At 43.7% G+C, this 16046-nt stretch overlaps 1 protein-coding gene across 8 annotated transcripts; it reads left to right on the forward strand.

Moving 5' to 3' along the window:
• The first annotated feature begins 45 nt into the window (after positions 1-45).
• Positions 46-13974, forward strand: LOC308485348 (C-type lectin domain family 4 member M-like). 8 transcript variants are annotated; one of them, XM_081021146.1, is made up of 11 exons: positions 46-148; positions 1972-2032; positions 2131-2194; positions 3906-3988; positions 4025-4097; positions 5530-5649; positions 7325-7423; positions 8940-9026; positions 9749-9900; positions 11760-11866; positions 13539-13974. In XM_081021146.1, the coding sequence occupies exons 3-11, from the start codon at positions 2167-2169 to the stop codon at positions 13705-13707; spliced, it is 918 nt and encodes a 305-aa protein (XP_080877272.1). In that variant the 5' UTR covers positions 46-148; positions 1972-2032; positions 2131-2166; the 3' UTR covers positions 13708-13974. The 8 variants fall into 8 exon arrangements, 6 of the variants coding, with proteins under 6 accessions (XP_080877272.1, XP_080877270.1, XP_080877273.1 ...); XR_013990483.1 differs by having other exon boundaries at positions 3906-4097; positions 8845-9026; XM_081021144.1 differs by having other exon boundaries at positions 3906-4097.
• The last annotated feature ends 2072 nt before the right edge of the window (positions 13975-16046 follow it).

The raw sequence follows: 16046 nt of genomic DNA on the forward strand, positions 1-16046 counted from the left end.
CAGTAGAACCTGAATGGGAAGAGTTCTGGAATGTTCTGCATCAAAGGGGTAGGTGGTTGAGCTACTGAAGGAAGGAACAACTGCAGGAACAAACAGAGGCAGAGAGAAGAAAAACTGACTAAGGCACCACCAGACAGGGCACTGCTGGGTGGGGAACATTACTCAAATGTATTGGCGCTTAATGTTTGCCCGGATCCTTTATGACTGTTCTTGAATTGAAAGTATCAGATGAGATTCAAGAGCTTTTCCGCTTTCTATCAATGCCACTTTGAAAGATATGCCCAGTATAAAAAACTTGTAGTCCACTAACATTTGCTGAGAGTAGTCCCACTAAAGTTAATGGGCTTAAGTTTGTTGTGATCATTAGTTCCACTGGATCTGCTCTGAGTAGAAGTTGGCTGGATACAAGCCCTTATTCACAGTAAGTAGAGGTAAAGGTAAAGGGGCCCCTGACCATTAGGTCCAGTTGTGGCCGACTCTGGGGTTGCGGCGCTCATCTCGCTTTACTGGCCGAGGGAGCCGGCGTACAGCTTCCGGGTCATGTGGCCAGCATGACTAAGCCGCTCCTGGCGAACCAGAGCAGCGCACGGAAACGCCGTTTACCTTCCTGCCGGTGCGGTACCTATTTATCTACTTGCACTTTGATGTGCTTTTGAACTGCTAGGTTGGCAGGAGCTGGGACCGAGCAATGGGAGCTCACCCCGTTGCGGGGATTCGAACTGGCGAACTTCTGATCGGCAGGTCCTAGGCTCTGTGGTTTAACCCACAGCGCCACTCGCGTCCCTTACAGTAAGTAGCACAAGCCAAATAAGTCACACAGGAGAAGCAAGGAAAGAGTCTGCTTAATTATATCTGGCCTGATGCTTTTAAGCCCAGGTTCCTGGCTTTACAGGGCAAGGAGACAGAAGAATTGCCCTCAGGCATTGGGAAGCACAGCCGCCATTGTTCAACCTGCAGACAGAGGGAGAAGTGGAGGAGGTGGTGAGGCCTCTCAGTGTCCTCTTTTGGCTGCCACCACTCCTTATCTTTCTTCAGAAAGGCAGAGGTAGATTGCTTTATGCTTGATAAGGTCTACAGTGAGAGGAAGCAACTTATTCCAGCACTCTCTGTGAACCTCCCTTTATTATCCGCTCTCTGGCTTCCTTCGAGGTTAGAGGTCACCAAGCTTCTTAAGCCCTGAAGACACACTTGGATTTCTGGTGGTGCCACGGACACCACCCCTTCTGCTCAATTCCCTCTCCACACACCTAACATCTTCATTCTATAGCTTTGACCCACCCACCCCAACTGCAAATTGATTCCTGGTGAGCTCTCCACTCGGCTGAGTCTGGAGCCCTTCTGTGTATTTAAACCATTTTGCTTCCCCATCAATCCCTGCATCATCTGGTGTGAAACATCCTCTCTCGTCCTTCTGCAAACGCTTTCCTTCCCTGATTCATCATTTGAGCAGCCAGCCCCAGAATTTCTGCCTTTTCCTTTCCTCCCATAACTGTATCCTAATCCACTGTGGCAAGACTTGCCAATAGCCTAGCTCTTTAGTTCTTACTTCTTCTTCACCCTTGATCCCTCCCTGCTTGCAGCTGCCCATTGTGTTTTTATCCTTTGGCTGCTCAGGCATCTCTGCTCCAGTGCAGCCATTTTGCTCAGCCTCTCTGACTCACATCTGCAGTTGACCATCGAATTGACAGTTGCTGCACCAGCCTCTCCTGGTGCAATTCATTACCTGCCCTTTGACAATTGATGTGTCTTGTGAGACCCACCTCTTTTGTTCTGTTTTGGTCTGAATGGTTTTATTTGTTTTATATTTGAATAGTTTTATCTGCAATTTATAATTTTATATATTCTGTTGTTGTAACCTGCCCCGGAACCATGTGGGTAAAGGACAGATAAGAAATCTTATAAATTAATAACTGAAATAGGTAGATCTTGAGATATTATTTTAATTGTCCACTTCATTTCATGATTATATAGAAGGACTCCAGGATGAAACACCACTCAAAATGAGATAAGATGGTGCTGTCAACAAAAGAAGGTAAGTTTCTGCAGCCTATTTTGATTGGTTTTTGACTACTAAATTATTTGCTGAAAATTGTGCTAACTGTCTACTACTTTATATGGTTCTGAACACAGGATGACATAAGGTGCCAATTCAAATCAGCAGTTAAAATGGCGGGAGGCTTGACATTCGCAGAACGTAAGTTGTTTCTGATATTTCCTCTTCAGTGCAATTCAGAAAGACAGATTTCCATCATGCGGAAAATTGGGTGAGGAGGTCAGGCCAAAGTTATGTTTCAATCTGCACTCTTGATTCAAAATAGTTCCTGGTATCTAAATGGCGATGAAGACCACTGCCCCCACCTTAGGAACTCCTGTGCCAAGTGTGTCAACAATATCTCAAGATGGTGCCTGGCATCCAAACGTCAACAAAATGTGCCGCCACCTCGGCAACCCTCATGCTGAGTTTGGTGGTTGTGATGATGTTAATTTAATTATTTGTACCCTGCCCATCTGACTGAGTTGCCCCAGCCAGCCGCTCTGGATGGCTGATGTCTCAAGAGGACGTTAAAAAAATGAACAAACAAACAAACCACTTTCCAGAATACAGTAATACCCTGGTTCTCGAATGGCTTAGTTGCCAAACAAATCGACTCCCGAGCGCCGCAAACCTGGACGTTCCGGTTTGCGAACATTTTTCGGAAACCGAACGTCTGATATGACTTGTGCTTGAGTGCAGGAAGCTCCTGCAGCCAAACGGAAGCCGCGCCTTGATTTTCAAATGGTTTCGGGGGTCGAACGGACCTCCGGAAAGGATTAAGTCCAAGAACCAAGGTATTACTGTCTACAGTAGTTTATTTCCATGCATAACGAATAAACTCCATCTTTCCACAAATTTGGTTTCCAATTGTCATCCTTCTCTAATGCTGCTATAATTTAATAATTTAACTGTATATGGTATGCTGCCCTATTCTCCAGAATGTTCTACTCAAATCTTTTTATGTACGATACCATAATCTGACATCAATACTTGCTTGAGACAATTCATCCCACAAATTTACCCTACTAACCAGACCAAAAGCAGTCTTCGAATAAACAAATGCAGAATACAAGGAGCATTTCTTTACTCTGCCATACTGGGGAATCAACTGAGTAATTAAAAAAGAATGATCAACTACTGAATTTCCTTCTTGAAATTCTATTTACTCCTGGGGCAATATATTTGCTTCCTTTAATTCAATGCTTCTTTCTTGACAATAGGTACCGTGAATACAGTTTGCACGTAACAATGGGAAAATTGGTCTATAATTTGCTGGGTCAGTCTTGTCACCTTTCTAAATATGGGAACCACAATTCCACCCCTTGTGTTCCTACAATAAATGACCAGTCTCATTTATTGCTGTAAACATGGTGGGGTTATAATTTGGACCTGAGGGGATTTTCATTGCCTGAACTAGTTTGAGTTGAGCTTGCTTTAAACTGAAATGAATGCTGACATTAGTAACTCCTAGCTTATATGTAGTACTTTTGAACCTGAAATTGAAGCCTGCATTGAGGTTGAGAAGAATGAAGCCTACATTTTTTCCATCATGAGCTGCTTTTTCCACTAATTAGGTCTGTAATCTGTGGGGCTAGGCTAGGTTGTTTTGGTTTTTTTAACCTCTCTCCAAGTATAGGATTTATTCTAGGTTTCTGGCTGCATTTTACTGTGTCCCGAAAGGCCCCCCTGCTAGACCTGAGTTGAAAATTGAATTTCTGCAGGATCATCGCTCCTGAGCTACAAGTTTTTCAATAATTTACCCGACTGGGATTTAGCTGCTAGCACACAATGGCTTTTCAGTGCCATTGTTGCAAGTTTTAGCTGATGTTCAAATAAATTACATATTATGTGACCCAACACCACAATGCAGCTTCAAGAACCAGTGTGGCTTCCAGATCGAATGCGGCTTCCAGATCTAATGTGTCATCCAGATCCAATGTGGCTTCCAGATCTAATGTGTCATCCAGATCCAATGTGGCTTCCAGATCGAATGTGTCATCCAGATCCAGTGTGGCATCCCGAACAAGACTAAAAAGAAGAAGAAAACAGGCCCCTGCAAAGGGTATGTATGCAGAACAGAGAAGTTGTTCATAGCATAGAGGAGGAACAGTAACAGGAGGCATCTGTGACCAGTCGTGGTGGGGAGGGCTGGAGAAAAGCCTGCAATGCTTTGCCAGCCAAAAAGGTTCACTTAGCTCAACAAACAGCAGAGGTTGAGGGTTTGAGTCAATCGTCAGCTTCTGGCTATGACAGTGATGGTGAGAAGTCTCAAGTTTCTGCCTGTGTTCTCTCCTGATCCACACTGTGCTAACATACGTGGAAAAGGCTTCACAAGATTCAGCATATCTAACTATATATATATATATATATATATATATATATATATATACATATAAATTATAAAATGTACCACAAAACTTATCACTTATACAATCTTTTTAGACTTCCATCAGCACCTCTGATGATCCACTATTTTAACCACTTCTTATGCATTTCTTAACTTTATATTGCCTTTACATCTCTTAACAAATTATCCTTCCCCTTCTCCATTTTTGCAATACTTCCAATAATACTCCTCACAAAACTTCTTGCAAACCTACAAACGTTGTCTGACCTTCACAAATACTTTTCAAGTAGTCCGTAAATTTACTCCAGTCTTCCGTGAATTTATGGTCCTGCCGGTTTCGAATCCTTCCTGTTAGTTTATCTAGTTCTGCATAGTCCATTAACTTCATTCTCTATTCTTCAATCGTCGGTAATTCTTCTTGCTTCCATTTTTGGGCCAGTAATATTCTTGCTGCTGTTATTGCATATAAAAAGAGCTTACATTCCTTTCTATTTATATCACTCCCCACAATGCTGTAAAAATGCTTCTGGTTTCTTTATGAATGTATATTTCAACATTTTTTTCATCTCATTATATATCATCTCTCAGAAGCAGTTCAACAGCATATCTAACCATTTAAACAGGGAATCTCAATGGCAGGTAAGAGAGATTCCATCATTCACTGGCCCTGGCAGTTGACAGGGGAGAAAAAAATCAGAAAATTGTCCATGGCTTGCTCATCCTAAGGACCATGTGAAGGGTGAAACCAGAAAACAATGGGTCTTGACAAGTATAGATTCTTTAGGATAAATATCTTATATGTCAGGGCTGCCATTATTTTTATTTTTGCCAAAGTTTTAGGAAATTCACCAAAAAAATAACATTTCTGATATGTCCAGGTTTTCGACGGACAAATCCCAAATATGTTCAGGACATTCTGGACTTATGGCAGCCCTATTATATGTTTTCAAAACACCGCTAATGATTTATAGATTTATTCAATGCGGGTTATGCTTTAAAACACATTTCTTGTATATATGCAAATATCTCTGTGTGTATAAGCAAGTATTGTAAAAACAACTCTATCCCAACCCCCCTTACTGGGATAATAGTAGGATGTTGGCTCATGGTGGTTAATGCAGAGTTTTCTTTCTTTTTGTCCTTCAAGGAAAGCTAGCTGCTTTTTTGCATAATATACGAGACTTGTTTCCATCTTCCATTGGTATATTTACTGCAGTAACGCTGTGCCTGATCCTATTTTTTGCCGCACTCGGGACAACTATTTTGTGTAAGTAGCAAAGAAAACCCATTAAATCCTCTGGGCTGGTTTCACTTCAGTGTGATGTAGACTTTCAAACAGAGTGCGCCTCAGTTAAGCCATTTCCCTGAAACAACGCTGACCTACCCGGCACCTGCTGCGGGCACAGCTCATTGTGGGAAAGCAGCCTACAAGTATATTCATCCAGTCAATCAATTGGGCAGGTAAAGACATGGCTACCTAGCAACGCTGGGAGCTTAAAGTGTGCTGTGAATTTTTCCTTGGTGAGCAAGGCTCACTGACAGAACAAATCAGCTGAGCCTCTTTGAAGACACAGCCTTTAGAACAGGGGTCAGCAAACCTTTTTAGGAGGGGGCTGATTCACCACCCCTCAGACCTTGTGGCGGGCCAGACTGTGTGCGCACGCATGCACACCCAAGCGGTGGAGGGGAGCTTCGCTCTTTCCCCCTCTCTCCCCCTGCTTTCCTACCTCCTCCACTGTTCTGCCTGAGGTTGGCAGCCAGCGGCAATGGCGTCACCTCTCCATTCCAGGCCAGCTTTCCTGGGCACTAGGCGCGGGGCCAGCAGGTGCAGCATGCTCCAGCCGAAGACCCGTGATGCGCCCATCACGATGCCCATAGCGTGGCCATGGACAGAGGCATGAGGGGGTGGGTGGCGAGTCTGGGTCGTGCCTCAGCGCACGGGTGGTGAACCTTCGGATTAGCTGGCACCAGACAAAGCTCAGCTCCCTTCCTCCGCAGGGCGCGGAGAAGCCAGGAGGAGGGGGGAGGATGGAGGAGGCACCGCCACAGTGTGTGGGGGGGGGAAATGGTGCCCAATTTTTTTTTGCAAAAAAATGGCGCAGCATGAACAATCACGTCGATCCAAGCAGCAATTCCAGGACTGTCCGTGGGCCGGATCCAGAGGGCAATTGGGCCTAATCCGGGCCACGGGCCTTAGTTTGCCAACCTATGCTTTAGAAGGTGGGTTGTGGGTACTAATAAACTCACCATCAGACCTCTTTCCTCTACCAGTCTACAGAGGAAAAATGTCTATTTGCATGCCCCATGGGAATCCATATCTTATCAGCTGATTGGTGTTAACAAAACACAATCAAATGTATTTGCTCTAAACACCAATCAGTTGATTGGTGCTAAGAACAAGCCCTGTTGAAGTTGCCACCTGATGTCATATTGATGTAAGGTGAGTGACAGGTGAGTGATCCCATCCACCTGTCAAAGTTGGCCCACAGTGGGTGGGTGGGAAATAAGAATCTAGTCCACTGGTCAGATCCCATTTTACACACACACACACACACACACACACACACACACACACCGCTATGTATGGAGGGGATAAAGTGGCTTTGCCTGTGCTGGCAGTGTCTCCTAAAAATGCAGGTACATCACATCCCTCATCAGTTATTATGTCATTACCCAATGTGCCCATGATGCTTGCAGAACCACATTCTAGGTAGGACACAATGGATTTAGTAGTAGGGTTGGGGAAAGCAGTTCATGCAGTATACAAAAGCATAGATTTCATGCCAGAAAATATGACTTCCCTCCAAGGAAAGCAGGTTCCATAGCTAAGGCCTGGGGAGCCTTGATTCAAAACCAGTCTCAGAAATTCCAGAGTGGGGGTTCAGCCATGCCCAGACAAGTGTGTTAGAATACAATTTCTTTTATTCTTAACTCATTTCTAGATATTCAGGGATCAGGAAAGTCATCTGCTGTAGTAAAAGCATTTAAGAACATTAAGGATTTTATGATAAAAAGGGAACCCTCTCTCAAAGGCAAGAATGGTAAGCAATGGGTTTCAGTCTGTGTATTCAAGACCACGCCTCCCCCCTGCCCAACCCAGGGATATCACCCCACAGCAAAACTGTTTGTGACAAAGAAAAAAAGGGTTTAAAAAGGAGAACTCCCTGGATGCAAAGATCCAGGTTTGGGGCAACAACACTTTGGTGAGAGAACCCCAGCGGAGATTTAAAACCACAAAATATGCAGCAGAGTAAAGCATGGAAAGATAGGCTCTGAGGCTTTTAAAATATACCCTTCCAAACTTCATGTCTTCTCCTAGCATAGAAAAAGTCTCAACATTTGGTAAGTTAAAAATTGATTTACTTACAAACTCCTCAAAGGTCAGGTTCATGCAGAGGCATTCCGAAGTTGGGGGGGAGGCGGATCGCCCTGGGTTCCATTCCAAAAGGGGGTGACAAAATGCTGACCCCCGATTGGCGGCAATCCCCATGACGCGCCGGTCACCCCCAAGGATGCACGCCACGCCTCCACGGGTGGCGTGCCATGCCCCCTGGGACGTGCGCCATGACCCTAGGGATACACGCCACACACCCCGGGACGAGCGCTTCTCCCAGTACCGGAGCAGGTTGCTTCACCTCTGGGTTCATGTGCTTTTCCATACATCAGCCAGAAAACACAGGCAGTAAACTTGGCTTAAGTTACAGTAGTGGAAGTTCCTAAATTATTGGTATAAGAACACAAGAATGACTTGTAAGAGCCCTGCGGTCTGGGCTGCAACAACCAGCTCAAAAACTCTTCACATGCTGAGCTTCTTGGGTAGACTGAAAGTAAACAAAGGCCTTGATTAGCTTCATCCCAAGGTGAGGGAAAGTGACCTAGCTAAGCCTGGCAGGAAAGCTTATTCTATGGTGTTAACCCCTTCATGCATTAATTATACTTCAGCGTGTTGGTTATATGAGGCTGGTTCTCCCATAAGAACTTATTAACAGTCTTTCAGCTCAGGCAGGGAGAAAAAAAATGCAGGGAAGTGGCTGCACTGCAGTAGGTGGAAGAAAAATTAAACACCCTTTTATCATCTGCTACTTGTTTTCTGGAAATGCTATCCCTTCATTCACAGTATTCAGCCAGAACAGAGAACCTTTCGTTTGCTGAAAAGATGTAGTTTAGATCTGATAAATCAGACTCAAACATAACACATACTCTTTATATGCTTGTCTGTTTTGCTATGAAATCATTTGTGATTGGTTTTGCTGTGAAACTCAAGAAAAACTAGGGAGTGAACCTGCAGGTCCCATAAGAAATGAAACCTACAAGCTTAGGCTTTTATTTTATTCAGATGAGGACGTGATTTGGGTTAAGCCTGCCCTTTCCCCTTGATGATGCCAGACTCTGAAAATCAGGACTGTTCTTTCTGGGTCCTATATTTGGGTTCTGCTTCTTCTTCTTCTTCTTTTCATGCTAGAATGTGACCGTTCACTGGATTTTTGGAAAGTGGCTTTTAATATACATTGATGGATGTTTGAGATCCCACTGGCTTGAATTATTCAAACCTTTTAGATGCTGAAATATTTCGTGAAACTCAGAAGTTAGCAGACAAACTGGTTGACTTGATCATCAATGTGACTGAAATAGAAGATGAAATTGGTAAGTTTCTTTGAGACAGTTATGCTGGAGAATCATGGTTATCTGCTTCCACCTTCCATTTCTCAGCACCACGGGGGCTCAACTGCTGGATCAAGAGGGCAGTACTAGTCTGTTGGAATCCCTTCACAGACACTTCTCCATGAAACGAGCCTAAATGTTTTCATTATACGGACAAACGTTTTAGAGGGTTGGGTATCCAGCTGTTTCAATAAATTATGATGGATTATAATAGGAGTGGGACGCTGGTGGCGCTGTGGGTTAAACCACAGAGCCTAGGACTTGCCGATCAGAAGGTCAGCGGTTCGAATCACCACAACGGGGTGAGCTCCGTTGCTTGGTCCCTGCTCCTGCCAACCTAGCAGTTTGAAAGCACGTCAAAGTGCAAGTAGATGAATAGGTACCACTCTGGTGGGAAGGTAAACGGCGTTTCCCATGTGCTGCTCTGGTTCACCATGACTCAGAAGCTGTACGTCGGCTCCCTCGGTCAATAAAGCGAGATGAGCGCCTCAACCCCAGAGTCGGTCACGACTGGACCTAATGGTCAGGGGTCCCTTTACCTTTACCTTGTAATAGGAGTACGTAATGCTGTGTGTGTGTGTGTGTGTGTGTGTGTGTGTGTGTTTGTAAAGAGAGAAAGAGAGAGATACCTTTAGTTTGGCTTCTCTTATTTCCCTATTTTCCTCCCTTCTCTTTTCACTGCAAATTCCCGGCTTGTTTCAAAGAGGATATTAGTAAAAAGCTTCGTCAGCAATGGGTGCCGTACAAGGAAGTCTTATATTTATTTGAAGACAGAACGAAGCCGTGGCACAAAGCAATAACAGCTTGTGAGGATGAAAAATCCATGCTGATTACTATTGGAAGTCTTGAAGAGGAGGTGAGCAGAACACTGGAATACATGAACACCAAAACTATTCCTTCACAATTTGATTATTTTATGCCCTTTGGGTGCTTATGAAACTTCTGTAGCATCTCAACAACTTCCTGCTCCTTTCCTCCACAAGCAGAAAAAAATCACGGGGCAAAATTATATAAACTGTGCTCCAATGATCAAAAAGTACTGGTGATTTGGGGGGGTGTTTATTTTTTAAAATAGTGTTACAAAAGTTGGGTGCCACCCCCACTCTCTGCCGAGCGGTGGAAAGTGTTGATGGATCTCAACTAAAACTCTCTTCTACCGGCTGCTTAGTCCGTGTAGTCCAGGGTGACTACTCAGGAACATAACGTGCTGAACAGTAACTTGATGTGTATTTGCTTTTATTATATACAAAGTATAGCACAGCTTTGTACAAGTTACTATAGGCACAGACGCAATTTAAACTCTACACACCAACCTCTGAACTCCAACACCAAACTACTGTGTCATGCTGCTTATAAGGGAAAACTTTTACCCAATCATCGCCTGTTGCTAGGCTTCCCTGTCTCCAAGCACACTTTCTCACGTACTTTTGCTTAACTTGGCTTCTTGCCAACTCACTAATTGTCCACTTCAAAGCTGCAGTTTCTCATAAACCTCAACAGCAAGATCCCAGGAGGTTCCTAGCACTCAGCCAGGGTCTGTGTTCCTTTAGAGAACTGAGACAGAAGAAGAGTTTGGATTTGATATCCCGCCTTTCACTCCCCTTCAGGAGTCTCAAAGCGGCTAACATTCTCCTTTCCCTTCCTCCCCCACAACAAACACTCTGTGAGGTGAGTGGGGCTGAGAGACTTCAGAGAAGTGTGACTAGCCCAAGGTCACCCAGCAGCTGCATGTGGAGGAGCGGAGATGCGAACCCAGTTCCCCAGATTACGAGACTACCACTCTTAACCACTACACCACACTGGCTCTGCAGAGACTGCCGTAGCTTTAAGAAATATGGTTTATTTGCCTATTTACACCTTCAGTCTGCATGGAGTTCAGATACAGCATAGTCATTTCAAAAGGGGTTTGTATCCCACAGCCGTGCAGCCCTGGAGTCAAAGGCATCTCCCATCCAGACTGCAGGCAGCCTACTCAAAATGGATTCCAATCTTTCTTCTCTTTCTTCTTCCCAGCAAACCTTGCTAAAGACTTTCTTTTCCCGTCACTTCACACCCAGTTACCTTGGCTACCTTCTGTCTGCCCAGGCCCAGATTCCTCTTAGATGGGCCATCAACACCTTTTGTCATATTAATACCTCTTTCCCAGGTGAGGACTTGACTTGGAAGGGAAGTTTAGCATGTGTTTTTCCACTGCAATCTTCCCTTCAATACTCCAAATAATCAAAATCCTACTGCAGAGTTTATGAACCAAGCTAAAAGTATCAGATTGCTGGGCACTTTGCTAGAATGTGTTTTGAGTTGCAGACTGGACATAGTACAATGTCAATTTCCTTACACCTCCTGGTATAAGAAAGAGAAAGAGAAAGAGAAAGATGAATGCCAATAAGTGCATAGGTGCCCAACCTGAATTAATTCACCTCTGATAATTATAATTATAATAATATAATTATATTATATAATTGATACCATTTTTTTTTTAGCCCCCCCCCCCATTATTCCTTTCATCAGACATTCAAATGAGTACATGTAGGTGGGAAAAGAAACCAAGCTTGTTTCTGTGATGAAACATTCTCCCGCCCATGTACATTTCACATTTGTTTCACTACTGGAAGAGACTGTTTTTCTCCTAAGAAAGATATGTAATCTGGAATTGATTTGAAAGAGGATTCTGGTTCCTCATTCCTAGGAAAGACCTTCTGATTGTGCTCTTTGCAGGAGTTTCTAGAAAGAGAAACCAATACTGCACATCAAGACTCGTGGATTGGTCTCCCTTATAAGGATGGGAAATGGCAATGGTATAACGGTATTAATGTTGGAACCACGTGAGTGTAAACAAAATTTCTCTGCTTATTGTATTGTAGAAACCTTGTTAGGCATTCATCTCTGAGCACACTTGTTTTTCTTTACCTACATCTAGAATTCACACAGGCTGTGGTTTTATATTTCTTTTTGAGCTCTATAGTTTAGTAGAAGGCAAGCAACCATCTCCTTTCCATTTTAATCAAAAGTTGACATGCAGTGATCTTGAGTGTTTAAAATGTCTTGATAGTTTTGTTGCCTCATCTTTAGCAAGCCAGCCATGGGGGACCCGTCATTACCACCTTATTTACAAACAGTCCAGAGGGTTGCAATGGCTGTCAGTCTCTGCCTACTTGGACTCAATGTTGCCATCATAGAGCTCAAAAGAAAGGAGAATGGGAACAAAAGCAGGATTAGTTGGCTCTGTCTATCATTGGTTGTTGCTCTGCTATCCATTTTTTCTGGCTCCACCAAATGAGGTTCATCAGTGGTGTAGTGTGTGGGGAGGATGAGGGGACTGTCACCCAAAACACAGTTTTTTGGGGGGCACATCATGGCACCCTGCCTCAACATGAGCAGTTGCATCCTTCTCAGTGCCCTCCAGCTGGAGGGCAGTTGAGAAGGACACAACAGGATGTGCCCTGGCCCTGCAAGCTCAGTGATGCTTTTCTGAAGGGCATTGTGCAAGGAGAGCATTGTGGCCTGTTGCGTCCTTCTGTTGGCAACTGAGAAGGAAGCAACAGACATGCACCCTGGACCCTGCGAGTAAGTCCGTAGCGCTGGGCTCACAGGGACCAGGGCGCAGGCCTGTTGCATCCTTCTCAGCCACCCTCCAATTGGAGGGCACCGTGAGAAGGATGTAACAGTTCACAGCACCCTTCCTGCAAGCCCAGCACCGCTCGCAAAAGCAGCACTGGGCTTACAGGGCCAGATCACATGCCTAAGCACCCTGGGTACAGGAGGGGGACTCTCCACTGCTGAGCTTCGTTGCTAGAGTAGTATTTTAAGCAACAGTTTTTCCAACCTGCCTTCTCATCTCCTTTTCAGGTCTTGTTTAATTTTTCTGCTCCAACTATCCCCCCCCCCAAAAAAAACAATATATATTAAAATGTTTGTTATCATGAGGTTTTTTTAACAAAAAAGAAAAAAATCGATTGGGTTTTGTTGTGGTTCTGTGGCTTTTCTTTAATGAGACACCCTACTCATCTCTAGAGTTAAATTTCCATGAGGCTTAACAAAATGAGTGCCCCTCCCCCAATCCGCCACCCAATTCTCATGTATCAAATAGGGGGTGCTTTGTTTTATTCTACAATTTATTACCTGCTCTTTAGTAGGGGGATGCCTTCTGCACTAATTGCAATATAACTGTGAGAAACAAAATACAATAAAATTATGTAGTGTGAAAAAGGCATCAGATAATGTACCGTGGGATCTATACTGTGAGAGACAGCTCACAGTGGCAAAAAGAAACTCCCCCCATAATGTATTTTCTGCTGATGGACAGAATCTTTTTTTATAAATGAATAAATAAATCTATGCATTGCAGTTATCAGTAGGTGGCAACCCTGAGGCAGAAAACAGGAGTGTGAGAGAACTGAGCTGAACATTTCCTTAACATTCCTAAATAAAGTAAATATCCAGTGTGGATTCATTCCTTTTGATTCACTTATTTCTGGTGCTGCCTTTTGTTTTCAGTTACTGGAAGGCAGGTATGCCGCATGACTTAGATAACAAACGCTGCGCCATCCTAAAAGCACATTGCTCTACCCCCCAAAAATGCTGGGAAAACATTCCCTGTGATAGACAAAAAAGATGGATATGTAAGAAGATGCCTGATAAAAGGTGGTACACGTTAAACCCTTGATGAAACTGGATTGCATGAGCTCTCTGCTAAAAACAGACCACAGTGGATCCATCCCCGCTTTTAAAAGTCAGCTGCCCGGGTTATGGAATCAGGGCATGGGAGAGCTCAACCCTCTGCTGTCAACAATCAAAAGCACCTTGTCAGTATTCCTTCCTCAGGACTGGAAGAAGAGATCTTATTTTGCAACCTCAAAGACTTGGACCGCATGGAAGAATTCAGTCCTAACTGGCTTCTGTACTTCCAATAAATTAATTTTGTATAATGTTACAGGTCTAGAGTTAGTGAATGTTAGAAATTAATAAAATGGTGGAATTCAGGTAATATTGGGGACATTGAGGGGGAAATACAGGCTGCAGCAGGTCTCCTGAACTGTGCCAAACACGGAAATTGCTGGGTTTAGCCTATGCAAACTAGCCTGGGCTGAAGTTCTGGCCAGGCTAGTTGAGTGCAAGCCATTATGAAACAGTGGCAGTCATCAAAATGTCAAAGAAACACCCTTGGGTCTGTGCACAACAGGGGTTGCCAAGAGCATGATGAGAGCATGATGCGACATAGGAAAAACGTATCCCTTTTAAAACTGAGAGATTTGGAGAAGGGGAGGGGCAGCTTAGCAAAGGTTCTTGGGAAGAAGAAAGGAGGGACCAGAACTTCATATGGGGACTGGAGGACAGAAGCATCTTGGCAGGCCGGCTGAAGGCAGGCTCTGACAGCGGCAAGGAGCTGTCTTGCAATCTGATGCAGCACTGCTGTGGGGAACAAGCCACTCTTGAGATGTGCATGCTATAACCTCTGCACTCCCTCCATCTACACCCTGGTGTAAATATGTGTAAAATAAATCATATTTCTCAAATGCATGACAGTCTCTGTTGCGTCTTTTTTATATCATTTTTATTAAGTCTCCAACAATATTCTAAAGCATTGGTCATCATATACAATTTTTTAACGTACAAATTTGCTTCCTGGCTTCCCTCCTGTCCTTTCCTGATGTTTGTTTTTTTACTCCTTTTCATTAGCTGCTTTACAACACATGTATTTTTATTTTCTAAACCCCGCTACCGTTAAATCTTTCATTAATCCACTGCTTATATTTTTAAATCCTGCCTGCAACTTCATCTATTGGTGATATTTTGAAAGGTAACCCATCCGGGGTCTCCATTCTTCCTTAAACACTTTATCATTATGTCCTCTTAATTTGGCAGTTAATTTCACAATTTCAGCATACAGTGGTACCTCAGGTTAAGTACTTAATTCATTCCGGAGGTCCGTACTTCACCTGAAACTGTTCTTAACCTGAAGCACCACTTTAGCTAATGGGGCCTCCTACTGCCGCTGCACCGCCGGAGCATGATTTCTGTTCTCATCCTGAAGCAAAGTTCTTAACCTGAAGCACTATTTCTGGGTTAGTGGAGTCTGTAACCTGAAGCATATGTAACCTGAAGCGTATGTAACCCGAGGTACCGCTGTATTCCATCCATTTCATAAGCCATTCCTCCTTAGTTGGTAATCTTTTCTCTTTCCACTTATGTGTATATAAACTTCTAGCTACTGTTGCCATATAGATAAATAAACTAGTCAGCTTTCTTGGGACCTGTGTCCCCATTATTCCTAGAAAAAAGGCTTTGGGTTGTTTTTTTAAAAGGGATTATTAATTTAAACATCCTTTTCAATTCGTTACAATTTCCCAAAAGTCCTTCAACTATTTACACTACCACCACATGTGATAAAATGACCCTTCCTCCTGTTGGCCTTTCCAGCATATATCTGGTATATATTTTTACATTTTTGCTCATTTTTGTATAAATCATTTTTATACAGTTTTCTTTCAACACCCTGGTGTAAATATGTGTAAAATAAACCATGTTTCTTAAAGACATGACAGTCTCCGCTGAGTCTTGTCTCCCAATGGAAACACTGTCAGGAGCCCGTCCTACACTCAAGTAGGACCCTGGCAGAGACACATGCCCGGCTGGCATATTCTCTCCCTCCTGATCAATCGTTCGGGAGCTTCAAAAACTTTCCTCAGCCCGAACATCATAGCGACCGATGCCAACAGACATCGGCACACTTAGAGATCCACAGAGTCTTCACAGATTGCGTGCCAGACCTCAGCAACTCAGCATTTTGGCTAATCTACTTTATTTACATATAAACACACACGGAGCACTGCAACATGGCTCCCTCTCTCTCTAGCATCAGACAGCAAAGAGAAAAAACAAAGGACAATAGTCCCAGTACACGGAACACAGTAACACAAACATCCTATCTCCGTCACTTCCCACTTTGTGGAGTCAAAACATACACCGTCATGTGATAGACAAAAATCCCATGACTGCAATCAT

The sequence above is a fragment of the Podarcis pityusensis genome (genome assembly GCF_964106645.2).
Source record: "Podarcis pityusensis genome assembly, chromosome: 9".
NCBI lineage: Eukaryota > Metazoa > Chordata > Lepidosauria > Squamata > Lacertidae > Podarcis > Podarcis pityusensis.